The sequence below is a fragment of the Moschus berezovskii genome, chromosome 1, assembly GCF_049115385.1.
Source record: "Moschus berezovskii isolate FMDL1 chromosome 1, NW_MosBer_1.0, whole genome shotgun sequence".
Classification (NCBI taxonomy): domain Eukaryota; kingdom Metazoa; phylum Chordata; class Mammalia; order Artiodactyla; family Moschidae; genus Moschus; species Moschus berezovskii.
Window position 1 is genome coordinate 70,936,143 of NC_142460.1, and position 17,559 is coordinate 70,953,701.

At 38.1% G+C, this 17,559-nt stretch overlaps 1 protein-coding gene across 2 annotated transcripts in view; it reads left to right on the top strand.

Annotated features, from left to right (window-relative positions):
* The window catches only part of ALCAM (activated leukocyte cell adhesion molecule), a 249,353-nt gene extending 232,602 nt beyond the window's left edge, over window positions 1–16,751 (top strand). For both annotated transcript variants that reach the window (XM_055417571.2, XM_055417616.2), the window contains one exon: window positions 16,636–16,751. In XM_055417571.2, coding sequence (XP_055273546.1) covers window positions 16,636–16,723 — 88 coding nt within the window. In that variant the 3' untranslated portion in view covers window positions 16,724–16,751. The remainder of the gene's footprint in view (window positions 1–16,635) is intronic.
* The last annotated feature ends 808 nt before the right edge of the window (window positions 16,752–17,559 follow it).

Genomic DNA, 17,559 nt, shown 5'->3' on the forward strand with positions numbered 1-17,559 from the left:
AGCCGGCTCTTTGCATCAGGTGGCCCAGTTGGAGCTTTAGCTTCAGCATCAGTCCTTTCAGTGACTTTCAGGGTTGATGTCCTTTAGGATTGACCAGTTTAATCTCCTTGCAGTCCAAGGGGCTTTCAAGAGTCTACTCCAACACCACAGTTCAGAAGCATCAATTCTTCAGCACTCAACCTTTCTTATGATCCAACTCTCCCATCTGTACATGACTATTGGAAAAGCCATAGCTTTGACTATACAGACCTTTGTTGGCAAAGTGATACCTCTGCTTTTTAATATGCTGTGTAGGTTTGTGATAGCTTTGCTTCCAAGGATCCAGCGTCTTTTAATTTCATGGTTGCAGTCACCATCCACAGTGATTTTGGAATCCAAGAAAATAAAATCTGTCACTGTTTCCACTTTTTCCCCTTCTATTTGCCATGGGGTGATGGGACCAGATGCCATTATCTTAGTTTTCTGAATGTTGAGTTTTAAGCACATGTTTTTACTCCTTCTTTCACCCTTAACAGTGAAGATTCTTAACATACACGTGTGCCTAGTACTCCTCATTGCCCCAGCTCTGACCCTAGATTCAGATGCAATTGGGCAGAGATGGGGTTCTTGCATTGCATTTTATAAAAATTCCATTAGTGATTCTGTGGCATACCCTTGGTTTCAATCATGGGTTTCAAACCCCTGTGTCTTATAAATGAGGAAATTTTATTTTACAAGGGAATGTGTGTAGCTTGTGGCAACTTTGGACTTTATTTTGTATTTTTTTGATGTTTTGATACAACCCCTATCAGCAACTCAGGTTGAGTCAAATTAAAATCAAAAGAAAAAACAGACTGAATCAGATCCATGATTCTACTCTTTACAGATACAAATTTCAGTGAGGTAATATTTGAACAGATCTGCCATCAAAGGAAGGCAGTAGCTTAGAATATTTAAACTCACATAATATGAGCATGGATTGAGTTCTGCCTTGTTTTCACAGTCCATCCCTGAAGTAGATAATCTTATTATACATATTTCACTTTGGAAAAAAACTAACGCAGAGGATGGTTACAAGGCTTGCTTAAGATCATACAGTTGTAAGGGACAGAATTGTATTTTATTTACGGCAGTAGTGTTTTAGAATATTTATGTTTAATCCCTAAGTCTTATTTTCTCTCATTATGCCTTACTTTTTCCTCTCTTCAAAGAGGCAGAAACACATTCCTGTTGTATATTGTAGTTGATACACATGTCCACTGTCACACTAGGGCACAGCCACTGCTAGTCTTGGCACTTCAGTCCTCAGTCTTGAACAGTCCACACTATCACTTGATAACAAATGTGGGTTTTTTTCTCAGTGAACATTTTACCAACAAACTCCTCATTGTTGCTTTGTACCCATGGTTTGTATGGAAAGTTTAGAAGACTGTCTGTACCATGTAGAAGAAAGGATATGCAGTTTCCCAGAGGCGGTATCTATCTTATTAGAAATTCTTCTATGTGTCTAAGTTTCCTATCAAAATCTTATCCTTCCTTTATAATCTGCAATGAGGTGCTCACAAATCTAACAACTTGGCCTCTAAATTATTTTTGTTTTATTTATTTAGGATTTCTGAATGTAATTTTTATTTAGGGTACTTCAAAGTAATTTTACTTGTTAAAGAATAAAAATAAAATTTCTCTGTATCCTGGAATTACACTGGAAAATAAACAAGTCTTCTACATTATGATCAAATGAATGTGAAATTCATGGCGCTCTCCAGTGTCCTTAATCATCCTACTCTGATTTCCAATATTTCATCATATCCTATTTGTCTTTCTATGAATAGGAAAAAAAAATTGTGTATGGAGGGCAGGAAGATTGTTGTGTTTTAAGTTATGTCATTGGATATTACCATATGGTAACCCAGAATTAAAATCATGGATAAATGAATGCTGGACATTTAGCTTCATAGTGTCTTTAGTTTAAGGATTAAGATTGAATGCGTTTCTTTTGAAGTACTTCATTTAATGAAGTGCTTATTTTACCATCTGACTTGAACATTTGTCTAAATAACTGTTATTAATTGAAAAGTGCACCAGCTTTGCTACAGTCAGTATTATTGGTAATCAAAATAACTAATTGCAATTTTTACCCCAAGCATCAAAGTGTTTTTATTAGGACTTTGCAGAACTCTTCAGATTTGCTAAGTGCTTCACATTTGTGCTCACTCAGTCGTGTCCAACTCTTTGTGACCCCATCGTCTGTAGCCTGCCAGGCTCCTCTATCCTTGAGATTTTCTAGGCAAGAATACTGGAGTGGGTGCCATTTCCTTCTCCTAGAAAGTGCTTCACATTCCTGACTAGCTATTCTTTTTAATGTCCTCTGAGATAAGCAAGCATTTTTACTATATGAGTTATTGTTAATACTTATGCCCAGAGCAAGTGCAGATTCATAATAAGAGCTTTCAGGTTAAGAATGCTTAAGTCTATTTTTGGGTCCACTATACTCCCTTTCTTCCTTTTCTTCTAGGTAACTTCACCTTTACAAGTCAATATGAGTTTAATTTCTATGTTTAGCTAAATTCATCACCATTTTATATGAATATGAGAGAATTTAATAATAAAGATATGGTTCAGACTTTTTTCTCAGATACCTAAAGAAATATACCCCTGTGTTTACCCTCCTGTGAAATGATACCATCAACAATCTTAGTGAGTCACCCATTATTGCAAACAACTTGTAGCAACAATTATATTAGTTCTTTGCATTGGCAATTTAGCATCAGTGGAGAGAGAAATGAGAGAAACAATCTTTTATGCCCAAGTAGAATTTGAGTACAACATACCTAGTGACTACTCAAACAACAGGAACTCCCCATTCCATTCATATAAGATACATATTTTTATATCTATTTTAAATATGGAAAACTTCAGCAGGAAATGCTTAGCAGTTGTGCTTGACGTTGTGATATAGTATGTTCATTGTAGAATAAGGACTCGTGCTTTCTCTACTGTTTTGATTCATATAACTTCTCACTGGAATTTTTTTTTTTAATTTGAGATATTTTGATAGTAAGAATGATGACTCATCATTTCCTATGCATTCAGGGTATTAACTGTCATTTCCAGGCAAAAGGTATTAACTGACTAAACCCAGTTCATATCTAGTTGTTTGACAGGTGAAAAAGTGAAACTATTAGTCATTCAGTCATGTCCAACTCTTTGCAACCCCATGAACTCTAGCCCACCAGGCTGCTTTTTCCATGGAATTCTCCAGGCAAGAACACTGGAGTGGGTAGTCATTCCCTTCTCCAAGGGATCTTCCTGACCCAGGGATCGAACTCCAGTCTCCTTCATTGCAGGCAGATTCTTTACCATCTGAGCCATGTTTAATAGGAAACATGGAAACATAAAGACCTAGACCTAGAAATAATTCAATGACTTTTTAAATTATTTACTCCATTTCACTCCATCATGTTCTCTGAACATTGTTTTTGTATCTGGAGGATGTTAAATGTTACTTTTTGAGTTCTAAATTCTCTCCTGCATTTTTTATAGTACAAGAACTGCTGAAAAATTGAAAGAGTTAGAGATAAAGGAAAAAATGTAAGGCAGCATGATGTAGCCACAAGCTTATTCAGAAGTATATTAAAACCATAATTTCCTGATTGGTTGCATTTAAGAGACCCTTGGCCACCATACTTCTTATCACTAAACTGAAAGTAAGCATTAACCAAACATTTATAATCTCAAAATACATGTTGTATGGATCTTGGAAATTTACCAAGAGATTTATCTTTTGCAGCTGTGGAATTCATGACTATTTTCATGAAGTTTTTGTACAATATGAGGACAATATGGAAGTCTAAAATTCACAAATATCCTTTGTCAGTTCTGCCTTATATAATGCTTTACTATTCTCCTACTGTCTTAGGGAAAAAAACCAGACAGTCCTAAATTGGCAAAAGGCTAAAAAAGACTAGTCTTTAACCCCAAAACTTTAAGAAATATTGTTATATTAAGCCTTTCTAAAACTCTTCTCATTAGTATCTCTTAGTATATGGAAGAGGATCTTGCAAGAAATTTAATTTTAACTGAATTTTATTTTCAATCACTATTCTCTCTAAAATCAATGTTCCCATAAAGAAAGATTGACTCCCCACTGAATGACTTGAAAATACAGGGCTGAAGGACCATTTATGGCACATTTTGAGTGACTTTCCTAGTGTATTACTACATAACTGAAATCCTCAAAATTTAATGAGGTAAGTTTAATTAAACATATTTCATAGTATCTAAGGCTCAGTGAATATTACCTGCCCAAGCTAATGCATGCAGTATCTTATTCCATATCCCGTATAAACTTTCAAATATATTTTGCTGCCTCACAAGGACTTCGATGGAATTAAAACTTCATCTCTGACTTTAATTGCCTGCTGGCATTTTATGTAATGCTAGGGGTGGAAGGATGTGTTTTCAAGTGCAGACTGATGTGGCCTCTTGCCTTATATTAGACATCAAGCTAATCCAAGCTATGGTTTCTTTTTCCTTAACTACCCCATAGCCTGGCAGGCAGCCAAAAGAGGAAGAAAAGACAATACCCCATTATTCTCTCAAAGCATAAATAATGGAAGAAACTAAAGAGGAAATAAGATAATATGGGAATGCTGGAGTCCCCATTCAGTCAGTCACAAGGTCATGGCCCCCTTAAAAGGGCAGAACTGTCCATGGCCCTGCTGTCTCCTACTGCATGTGAACTGAAACATTTCCAGCAGAAAGAGATAGCATCAAAATTTCCATTTCTATCTCTCTTTGTGTGCTTAGTCGCTCAGTCCTGTCTGTCTCTTTGCAACCCCATGGACTGTAGCCCACCAGGCTCCTCTGTCCATGGCATTTCCCAAGCAAGAATACTGGAATGGGTTGCCATTTCCTTCTCCAGGGAATCTTTCTCACCCAGGGATCAAAACTGTGTCTCCTGCATTGGCAGGTGAATTCTTTACCACTGAGCCACCAGGGAAGCCTGTCTATATATATGCATTTCACTTCAGTTTAGTTCAGTTCAGTTCAGTCACTAAGTCATGTCTGACTCTTTGCAACCCCATGAACTGCAGCACAGCAGGCTTCCCTGTCCATCACCAACTCCCGAGTCCACCCAAACACATGTCCATCGGGTTAGTGATGCCATCCAACCATCTCTTTCTTCCTCTGTCGTCCCCTTTTCCTCCTGCCCTCAATCTTTCCCAGCATCAGGGTCCTTTCCAATGAGTCAGCTCTTTGCATCAGTTGGCCAAAGTATTGGAGTTTCGGCTTCAACATCAGTCCTTCCAATGAACACCCAGGACTGATCTCCTTTAGCATGGACTGGTTGGATCTCCTTGCAGTCCAAGGGACTCTCAAGAGTCTTCTCCAACACCACAACTCAAAAGCATCAATTCTTCTGTGCCTAGCTTTCTTTATAGTCCAACTCTCACATCCATACATGGACCACTAGAAAAACCATAGCCTTGACTAGACGGACCTTTATTGGCAAAGTAATGTCTCTGCTTTTTAATATGCTGTCTAGGTTGGTCATAACTTTGCTTCCAAGGAGTAAGTGTCTTTCAGCATTTCACTTAATTTTTTTAATTTCATGCGTTTTTTTAATCATTGTTTCAAACGTGAAGGGAAGTCCTATTCCTCAAGTTTCTGCCTCTGCCCATACTGTTACCACATTACCCACCTAAAGGAAATACCTAAATCACCCACCTAAAGGAAATGCTTTGAACCATGATGCTGAATACATGCCAGTGGCATCCTGCTTTCATGCACATTCACTGTTGTTACATTTATTTTGATCCACTGATCCACTAACATAATGGTGGTTTCCATATTTGCTATTGCCCAAATAAAAGGGTATCTTCTATTTTTCACTGAGGATATTAGGATTTCCTATTTTGGTAGAGAATTTCTTTGGAGAGTCATTTGAAGAAATGCTAAGGATATTAAATCAAAACTTTTAAGAAGCCCAACTATTCATGTTTCTTTCTTTCCTTCTTCAAACCCCAAGGACATATGTCCTTCTGAGATGTGGGGCTTTAGAGCCCTCCTCTCCTAACTATTAACGTTAGCCCAGGGGGAAGCTTACTTTGCTGAGAGCTGTGACCAAGGAATCAAGAAAAATAACTATTCTCATGGTTATGACCCTGATTACCTGCACAGGTATCAATAGCCAGTTTGCTGAGAGTGACAATTCCATACTTCCAGGGTCCCAGTCGTAAATACATGTGATCCTGGTGCCCTTCTGTGCTGTGTTCCAGGCATGCTATAAAGTAGAAATCATAGAAAATGCCCTTTTAAACTGAGAAGTATTAATAATTCCTCATGTTGCCTCTCAGTTTTCAAATTTGTTATACATATACCTACATTTGGAAAACCTAAAGTCCTATGAACTCTTTCATGTATAAGTTATTATACATAGCTATTATTTTTATTTTTCAAATGTGCAACTCTGTTAGAGCACTTTATGTATCCTTTCAAATGACACCACATTCCAAGATTATGATATATTGGCTATGTCTGCCATTCCTACCCCCTTCACTTTTCCTACCTCCTTTATCCCCTTCTAAATTTATGTCAGTTGAGCTATAATTGATGTATAACATTGAATAAATTTAAAGTGAACCATGTGTTGATTTACACTTATATACTGCAATATGATTTCCACTATAGCATTAGTAACATCTCTATCCCATCTCTTAGTACTCTAAAGCAAAGGCACATTTAGAAGACACTGCTAGATTTAGTTCCCTACCTCCTTTCAAAGAGATCTGGAAACAAATTTATAGTATTGAGGGAAAACTCACAAAAAACTTAAAGAATCTTCTAAAATGTTACTTAAAAGTAACTTGAATGCTTAATAGCGCTGCACTTATAGAAATAACACAGAAGAGTAGTTGAGAGCGAGGATTGAACTCTCTTCAGCCACTCAGTAGCTATGTGGCTGGGCAACAATCCAAGACTCACCATTGTTTTGTGAGTCCCTGTCACTTTCTGGGGAATTTCACATATATGCTACATTTATCCTCACACCAGCCCTGGGAGTCGACCCTACTGTCCCCATTTACAGAAGAGCAAACATCTTAAGAGGAGGGACTTGTCTAAGGACTCACAGCTCAGACTTGGCACATGAGGATTAGACCCCAGGTTTACTAACCCCAGGGTTAAGACTCTTCTCTCCACTTTACTGATTAGAGGGTCACCTCCAGAGCTTCTTCCAATATTATTTTATTCTATTATTTAAATTTTATCTCATTTTAAAATTATAAAAAAGCTGACTGATGCATAACTCTTCAGACAAGTAACTATAATAATTTGTATTTTAACTGAAATGCTCATTCTTTATAAATGCATTAACCTCCTTCCTTAAATCAATCAACTTAGAAAAAAATATTGACTGAAAATATTGCTCAAAAGAATGGTTTAAATAAAGCTTTGTTCTCTTCCAGTAGTACATAGATTTCTAACCTGTATAATGCTTTCAAACCTCTAAAATTTCTATAAATTAAAAATGACACATCCATAAAATTATATTTATTTTTACCACATCAATCTCAAAACTGAGCCCAAAAGTAATCAGAGTAAGTTCTAGAGTTTTTTCCCAGCTAGAGAGAGCAGACTCTCAGTAAGAAAAATGGAGAAATCATGAAAACTTCAAGTAAATCTTACATACATGCAGTCAGTGAATACCTCCCTCCCCCAGCAGCAACACTATTTTATTTCTATTTAATACATTTCACAGTGGTTAACACTTAGCATATTTGTATAACTGTGTAACTTGGCCCATAGATACTGGAGCCAGACTACTGGAGTTTGAATCCTGGCTTTGCTGTTTGCTAGCCGTGTAACCAAAAGCAAGTTTATTAGTGTACTTCAATGTAAAACAGAGGTATCCTAAAGCTAAAATACTGAGGCATAATAAGAGTTTTAGCAGTTATTTTTTTGGATAGTGAGATTAAGAAAAGATGGGAAATTTTTTTCCTTTTTTTAATTTTAAAAATAATCAGTTTAAAGTTGCTCAACTCTTCTTCTACAAACGTATTCTACAAATATGTTTCATGTTACCCTTAACAAACTCTTTTTCATAATGCCAAACTGTAAGCAGTGATTCTTAGCCTGATTTTATCTGACCAATATGCTGAAAAATATTGTGATTTGCCCTGAAAACCACAACTTCCTTAGAATTCTAGTCACTCCCTTCCTCTCAAGACCCCCTTCTTTTATTTGATAGAAAGTTTTGAATCACAGAAATTACCCTTCATCCCTACACAAATACTAAATCCACCCAGAAGGTGAATAGAATTGGAATTGGGAATGGTATCCAATTGCTCATTGTACTTTTTACCTGATTCTTGCAATTCTTGGCCATGAGAATAACGCTTTAGTTTTTCTCTATACAATATTTTTTTATCGAGTAAAATTTGCTTACATTAAATATGCAATTAAATGTGTTTTGATAAATGTATACACCATTGTAGCCATTACTCCAATCATGATATAGAACACCCCATTACCCTTGTGGAATTCCTTCCTATCCAGCCCTGTCATCCTTTTTCCCTTAGGCGATCACTATGCTGATTGCTGTCAAAAGTATTCTCTCTATTTTACCTATCTGTGAAAAAGCAGATAGGTGTGTATTGACTTTATATTGTTGCTGTTCAGTCACTAAGTTGTGTTTGACTCTTGGAGACCCCATGGACTACAGCAAGCCAGGCTTTCTTGTCCTTTACAATCTCCCAGAGTTTGCTCAGACTCGTCCATTGTGTTGATGATGCCATCCAAACATCTCATCTTCTGTCGTCCCCTTCTCCTCCTGCCGTCCATCTTTCTCAGCATCACATTTTTTTCCAATAAATTGGCTCTTTGCATCAGGTGGCCAGAGTATTGGAACTTCAGCTTCAGCATCAGTCCTTGCAGTGAATATTCAGTGTTGATTTCCGTTAGGATTGACTGGTTGATCTCCTTGCTGTTCAAGGGACTCTCAAGAGTCTTCTCCAACTTGAAAGCATCCAGTTTGAAAGCATCCAGCATCCAACTTCTCCAGTTTAAAAGCATCAATTCTTTGGCACTCAGCCTTCTTTATAGTCCAACTCTCACTTCCATACACGACTACTGGAAAACCATAGCTTTGACTATAATGCACCTTTGTTGGCAAAGTGACTTCTCTGCTTTTTAATACACTATCTAGGTTTGTCATTATTTTCCTTCAAGGAGCAAGCATCTTTTAATTACATGGCTGCAGTCACTGTCTGCTGTGATTTTGAAGCCCCAAAAAAGAAAATCTGTCACTGCCTCCACTTTTTCCCCATCTATTTGCTATGCAGTGATGGGACTTGGTGCCATGATCTTAATTTTTTGAATATTGAGTTTTAAGCCAGCTTTTTCACTCTCTTTTTCACCCTTGTCAAGTGTCTCTTCAGATTAGACTTGATATTGGTGAACACTAATATTATAAGGAACAGTAAAAGGAAATTACATACGAAGTGTAATAAGGCCAGTTAGTTCAATTCAGTAAAAGAAATATCTTTTGGGTGCCTACCTTATTCAGACAAGAAGGTATAAATAAAATATGGTCCTTACTATCAAGGAATTTACATTCAAGTCATGGAGACTAAAGAGATTGACCACATCTGAAATGTCACAGGACAGATGCCTGGAGACTGGGGTGGAGACTCTCTGATGGGAAGAACTGGATCTCTCTATGTTTAAGGTCTGGAGAAAGAAAGACACGTCAGAATCTCAATCAGAAGCTTGAGAAGACCATGATTATGGATAGGGACAAACCAGATGTAGACTGAATCTTACTAAAACTGCAACTGAGCTTCAACCTAGCTCAAACCCTGACCAAATTGAAGTCATCCTATCTGCTCACGTTTCTCCTTAACAAAGTAAAGGGGGGACCTTATGGGATGGAAAATAACTTTGTGTGTAGTCTCTTCTGTTATTTCGTATATGGTGTCATGCAAAATAAAAAGGACTAGATGTACAAAGAAGTCAAGAAAATATAATCAATAATCAAGAGGAAAAACAGACTTTATTTGTGTACTGTACTTAACAGACAAGGATATTACTAAAACTATAAATAATATATTGAAAGTGAAAGAAAAGATGGCCAGGGAGATGGAGTTAAAAATTGACATGAACTTTAAAGTATTTCTTAAAATATAATATTAAATATGATATAATTCTGTATTGCAGTCAGACTCTTTACCATCTGAGCCACTGTCTAAACCACCATATTACATTATATAATATTAAAATATATATTAAAATAAGTCTGAAAATATATTAAAATAGGTTAGGGTTTCAGTTCACCTCAGTTCAGTCACTCAGTCATGTTCAACTGTTTGCCACCCCATGAATCACAGCACGCCAGGCCTCCCTGTCCATCACCAACTCCCGGAGTTCACTCAAACTCATGTCCATCAAGTCGGTAATGCCACCTAGCCATCTCATTCTCTGTCGTCCCCGTCTCCTCCACCCCGAATCCTTCCCAGCATCAGAGTCTATTCCAGTGAGTCAACTCTTCGCATGAGGTGGCCAAATATTGGAGTTTCAGCTTTAGCATCAGTCCTTCCAATGAACACCCAGGACTGATCTCCTTTAGAATGGACTAGTTGGATCTCCTTGTAGTCCAAGGGACTCTCAAGAGGCTTCTCCAACACCACAGGTCAAAACCATCAATTCTTCGGTGATCAGCTTTCTTCACAGTCCAACTCTCACATCCATACATGACCACTGGAAAAACCATAGCCTTGACTAGACAGACCTTTGTTGGTGAAGTAATGTTTCTGCTTTTTAATATGCTATCTAGGTTGGTCATAACTTTCCTTCCAAGGAGTAAGTGTCTTTTAATTTCATGGCTGCAATCAGCATCCGCAGTGATTTTGGAGCCCAGAAAAATGAAGTCTGACACTGTTTCCACTATTTCTCCATCTATTCCCCATGAAGTGATAGGACCGGATGCCATGATCTTAGTTTTCTGAATGTTGAGCTTTAAGTCAACTTTTTCACTCTCCTCTTTCACTTTCATCAGGAGGCTTTTTAGTTCCTCTTCACTTTCTGCCATAAGGGTGGTGTCATCTACATATCTGCGGTTATTGATATTTCTCCCAGCAATCTTGATTCCAGCTTGTGCTTCTTCCAGCCCAGCGTTCTTCATGATGTACTCTGCACAAACGTTAAATAAGCAGGGTGACAATATACAACCTTGACATACTCCTTTTGCTATTTGAACCAGTCTGTTCCATGTCCAGTTCTAACTGTTGCTTCCTGACCTGCATACAGGGTTCTCAAGAGGCAGGTCAGGTGGTCTGGTATTCCCATCTCTTTCAGAATTTTCCACAGTTTATTGTGATCCACACAGTCAAAGGCTTTGGCATAGTCAATAAAGCAGAAATAGCTGTTTCTCTAGAACTCTCTTGCTTTTTCCATGATCCAGCGGATGTTGGAAATTTGATCTCTGGTTCCTCTGCCTTTTCTAAAACCAGCTTGAACATATGGAATTTCACGGTTCATGTATTGCTGAAGCCTGGCTTGGAGAATTTTGAGCATGACTTTACTAGCGTGTGACTGAACTAAACTGAACTGAACTGAGATGAATGCAATTGTGCGGTAGTTTGAGCATTCTTTGGCATTGCATTTCTTTGGGATTGGAATGAAGACTGACCTTTTCCAGTCCTGTGGCCACTGCTGAGTTTTCCAAATTTGCTGGCCTATTGAGTGCAGCACTTTCACAGCATCATCTTTCAGAATTTGAAATAGCTCAACTGGAATTCCATCACCTCCACTAGCTTTGTTCGTAGTGATGCTTTCTAAGGCCCACTTGACTTCATATTCCAAGATGTCTGGCTCTAGGTGAGTGATCACACCATTGTGATTATCTTGGTTGTGAAGATCTTTTTTGTATAGTTCTTCTGTGTATTCTTGCCACCTCTTCTTAATATCTTCTGCTTCTGTTAGGTCCATACCATTTCTGTCCTTTATCGAGCCCATCTTTGCATGAAATGTTCCCTTGGCAAACCACTTCAGTATACTTTCCTTGAGAACCCCATGAACAGTATCAAAAGGCTAAATGATAGGATACTGAATGAGGAGCTCCCCAGGTCGGTAGGTGCCCTATATGCTACTGGAGATCAGTGGAGAAATAACTCCAGAAAGAATGAAGTGATGGAGCCAAACCAAAAACAATACCCAGTTGTGGATGTGACTGGTGATAGAAGCAAGGTCCAATGCTGTAAAGAGCAACATTGCATAGGAACCTGGAATGTTAGGTCCATGAATCAAGGCAAATTGGAAGTGGTCAAACAGGAGATGACAAGAATGAACATTGACATTCTAGGAATCAGCTAACTAAGATGAACAGGAATGGGTGAATTTAACTCAGATGACCATTATATCTACTATTGTGGGCAGGAATCCCTTAGAAGAAATGGAGTAGCCATCATATTCAACAAAAGAGTCGAAATGCAGTACTTGGATGCAATCTCAAAAACGACAGAATGATCTCTGTTCATTTCCAAGGCAAACCATTCAATATTACAGTAATCCAAGCCTATGCCCCAACCAGTAACACTGAAGAAGCCGAAGTTGAACGGTTCTATGAAGACCTACAAGACCTTGTAGAACTAACACCCAAAAAAAGATGTCCTTTTCGTTATAGGGGACTGGAATGCAAAAGTAGGAAGTCAAGAAACACCTGGAGTAACAGGCAAATTTGGCCTTGGAGCACGGAATGAAGCAGGGCAAAGGCTAATAGAGTTTTGCCAAGAGAACGCACTGGTCATAGCAACACCCTTTTTCAATAACACAAAAGAAGACTCTACACATGGACATCACCAGATGGTCAACACTGAAACCAGATTGATTATATTCTTTGCAGCCAATAATGGAGAAGCTCTATACAGTCAGCAAAAACAAGACCAGGAGTTGACTGTGGCTCAGATCATGAACTCCTTATTGCCAAATTCAGACTTAAATTGAAGAAAGTAGGGAAAACCACTAGACCATTCAGATATGACCTCAATCAAATCCCTTATGATTATACAGTGGAAGTGAGAAATAGATTTAAGGGACTAGATCTGATAGACAGAGTGCCTGATGAACTCTGGATGGAGGTTCGTGACATTGTACAGGAGACAGGGACCAAGACCATCCCCATGGAAAAGAAATGCAAAAAAGAAAAATGGCTGTCTGAGGAGGCCTTACAAATAGCTGTGAAAAGAAGAGAAGCAAAAAGCAAAGGAGAAAAGGAAAGGTATAAGCATCTGAATGCAGAGTTCCAAAGAATAGCAAGGAGAGATAAGAAAGTCTTCCTCAGCGATCAGTGCAAAGAAATAGAGGAAAACAACAGAATAGGAAAGACAAGAGATCTCTTCAAGAAAATTAGAGATACCAAGGGAACATTTCATGCAAAGATGGACTCGATAAAGGGTTAAGGTTTAGGTTATTAAAAATACGTCTCTGGTGGATAAATTTAGAAGTAGATTGGCCACAGGAGAACACAAGAGAAGCAAACTAGAATACAGATCAATAGAACACATAGAGGTTGAGGCACAGAGAGGAAAAGAATAGATAGGATGCTTAAGAGAATAAGAGACATGTGGGACACATGTATAGGTCTAACTTATGTATCAACATAAGTGAAATCCCAGAAAGAATAAAGAGCAAGAATGTCCATCATTTATGAAATAAATCAGCCCAGTTACAAGCTATACAGTAATGAGAATAAACAACCTACAACTGCATGCAGCATTATATGTGAATATCACAAACATAAAGTTGAGTTTAAATAAAAGGCAGATAGAAATGAATATATGTGGTACGATTTCATTTATAACAAATTGTATAAACAGATAAAACCATTCTGTGAGAAATCTGGATTGTGATAATCATTGGGGAGGTAGCAGTGACTGGAAGGGAGTATAATGGGGGACTTTTGCATCTAAAGCCATTCTGTTTCTTGAGCTAGTTGCCAGTTACCAGTTACATTCGTGCATCCACTTTTGAAAATTCATTGTACACCTTTGATAGGTACATTATTTTCTATGGATTTTATTGAGGTTACATGTGTGCATGCTGAGTTGCTCAGTCATATCCAACTCTTTGGGACCCTATGGACTGTAGCTCTGTCCATGGGATTTTCCAGGCAAGAATACTAGAGTGGGTTGCCACTTCCTCCTCCAGGGGATCTTCTGACTCAGAGATCACACCCACATCTCCTGGGTCTCCTGCATTGGCAAGTGAATTCTTTACCACTTCAGTTCAGTTCAGTCTCTCAGTCATGTCTGACATTTTGTGACCGCATGGACGGCAGCATGCCAGGCCTCCCTGTCCACCACCACTTAGTCACCTGGAAAACTCCATTATTGAGATTACTAAGATTTTATTTGTTACTAGTTAAGTAACTAATTAAGCTTCCCAGGTGGTTCAATGGTAAAGAATCCACCTGTCAATGCAGGAGATATGGGTTTGATGCCTTGGTCAGGAAGATCCCATGGAGGAGGAAGTGGCAACCCACTGCTATATACCTGTTGGGAAAACCCTAAGAGACAAAGGAGCCTGGTGAGATATAGTTCCTGGGGTTGCAAAGAGTCAGATGTGACTGAGCACACACACACCCAAAGTAACTAATTAGAAAAAGAATAGAACTCAAAAAATCTGCGATATGTATGCTGCTGCTGCTAAGTCACTTCAGTTGTATGTGACTCTGTGTGACCCTATAGACAGCAGCCTACCAGGCTCCTCTGTCCCTGGGATTCTCCAGGCAAGAATACTGGAGTGGGTTGCCATTTCCTTCTCCAGTGCACGCATGCATGCTAAGTCACGTCAGTCGTGTCCGACTGTGCAACCCTATGGACAGCAGCCCACCAGGCTCCTCTGTCCACAGGATTCTCCAGCCAAAATTACTGGATATATATCCATCTACATTATATATATATACCATCTACATTATATATATATGGTATATATACCTTTATATTATATATGTAAATTCATATCTATCCTGTTTCATATTATAGGACTCAGTCATGTTGGCAGGATTTGAGGCTGCTCTCCTGCTTATGAACAATTTAGAAGACTGTGGTTTAAGCTATGGAGAAGGCAATTATACCCCGTTCCAGTACTCTTGCCTGGAAAATCCCACGGATGGGGGAGCCTGGTGGGCTGCCATCTATGGGGTCGCACAGAGTCAGACACGACTGAAGCAACTTAGCAGCAGCAGCAGTTTAAGCTAAATTAAAGTTTTTTTAATCACAAATTAAATTTAGGCTAAATATAATGAATGTCCCAGTATGAGTGAGCCATATGTCTATCTCACTTGGACATAAAGCATACACTCTTAAACACTATTAACACTATTAAGTTGTGATTCTTAGCAAATGAGTTACAGAATTCTATTTAAAGCATAGCAAATTCCCTAAAATTTTTCACTTTTACGGAAAAATGGCATTTTCTACCCCAGCTTCCTCAATCAAGAAACACATCTGGTATTATATAATTTTTAAAAGTATAAGTATTACTAAGAATCACTGACTCAACCGACATGAGTTTGAACAAACTCCAGGAGAAAGTGAAGGACAGGGAAGCCTGGCGTTCTGCAGTCCATGGGACTGCAAAGAGTTAGATATGACTTAGCAACTGAACAACAATCACAATTACTAGGAATTATAAAGCAATAATAATTTGAAGTACCGTCACTGTGGTTTCCCTGATGACTTCTATTTCTCTTAGCATATATTTAATGCAACCCCTTGTCCAACGTAGTTTCAGTGGAATGTGTTCTAGGCTCACAGATGTGGAATTGTTCATCCTAAGGGGATATGTGTATTTGATGTAAGACATTTGCTTTTCAAAGATACATTAATGTAAACTCTAATATTAAAAATGCCATTCAGTTATTCTGTCGTGTCTGATTCTGAAACCCCATGGTCTGCATGGGACAGGCTTCCCTGTCCTTCACCAACAGCTGGAGCCTGCCTAAACTCATGTCCATTGAGTAGGTGATGCCATCCAACCATCTTCTCCTCTTTTGTCCCCTTCTTCTCCTGCCTTCACTATTTCTCAGCTTCAGGATCTTTTCCTATCAGTTGACTCTTCACATCAGGTGGCCAAAGTATTGGAGCTTCAACTTCAGCCTCAGTCCTTCCAATGAATATTCAGGACTGATTTCCTTTAGGATTGACTCGTTTGCTCTCCTTAGAGTCCAAGGGACTCTCAAGAGTCTTCTCCAACACCACAGTTTGAAAGCATCAGTTCTTTGGCACTCAGACTTCTTTATGGTCCAACTCTCACATCCATACATGATTACTGGAAAAGCCATAGCTTTGACTACATGGACCTCTGTCAACAAAGTAATGTGTCTGCTTTTTAATACGCTATCTAGGTTTGTCATAGTTTTTTCTTCAAGGAGCTAACGTCTTTTAATTTCATGGCTGCAGTCACCGTCCACGGTGATTTTGGAGCCCAAGAAAATAAAGTCTGTCACTGTTTCCATTGTTTCCCCATCTATTTGGTATGAAGTGAAGTGACTGAATGCTGTGATCTTTGTGTTTTGAAAGTTGAGTTTTAAAACAGCTTTTAAGAAAAGTTAAATTTATTTGTCAATGTGATAATGTGTATTTAATTCTTTTGTAGGACTGCATCAAAACATGTAAACAAGGACCTTGGTAATATGGAAGAAAACAAAAAGTTAGAAGAAAACAATCACAAAACAGAAGCCTAAGAGAGAAACTGTTCCACTTGTCGTCCAGGTGGGTAGGCTGTGTGAGGTTTACAAAGATAATTCTCAGGAAAATATGAAACGTTCTAGTGATGAAAGGGAAGGCTTTGACATTAACATGCATTATAATTGCAGCCTTAAAAATAGGGAGAGATTTTTTCCAAAGAAAACTTTGGTTACTCAGAAAGGTATTCTCAGAAGAATGGAATTTCAATGGACTCCCCCCCTCAAGAAAATCATTATCCTCAGGATAACTGAACTCAATTTAGAGATTTTAACATTCAATGAGCATTTTCAGTCTAATGCCAAAAATTTTGCTTAGTGCAAAAAGCTTAATTTTATAAATTGATGTTTTGGTTAGGTAAGAGCCATTCTCATATTTTACTTTAAAAAGCAATTATGAGAACAATTTTAAAATATAAAAATTTTAATCCAAGGGTTTAATATACTTAGACGTGTCAGTGTATTTATGCAGCCATTTCTTAAATTAATGAAAAGATTAACAAATTTGTATGTGTACACACAACTTTTCCAAATAGTGTATATATTATATATGTGTATCTATATGTGCATGTGAAAGTGAAAGTGAAGTCACTCAGTCGTGTCCGACTCTTCGCGACCTCATGGACTGCAGCCTACTAGGCTCCTCCATCCATGGGATTTTCCAGGCAAGAGGACTAGAGTGGGGTGCCATTGCCTTCTCCAATATATGCATATATTTGTGTATGTAATGCACATATTGATATTATATATATACATATATATTGCATATAGCTATATATAATAGCTATATGAGTATGATTTTAAAGACAGTATGTTTCCATGGTATTGCCACTTGT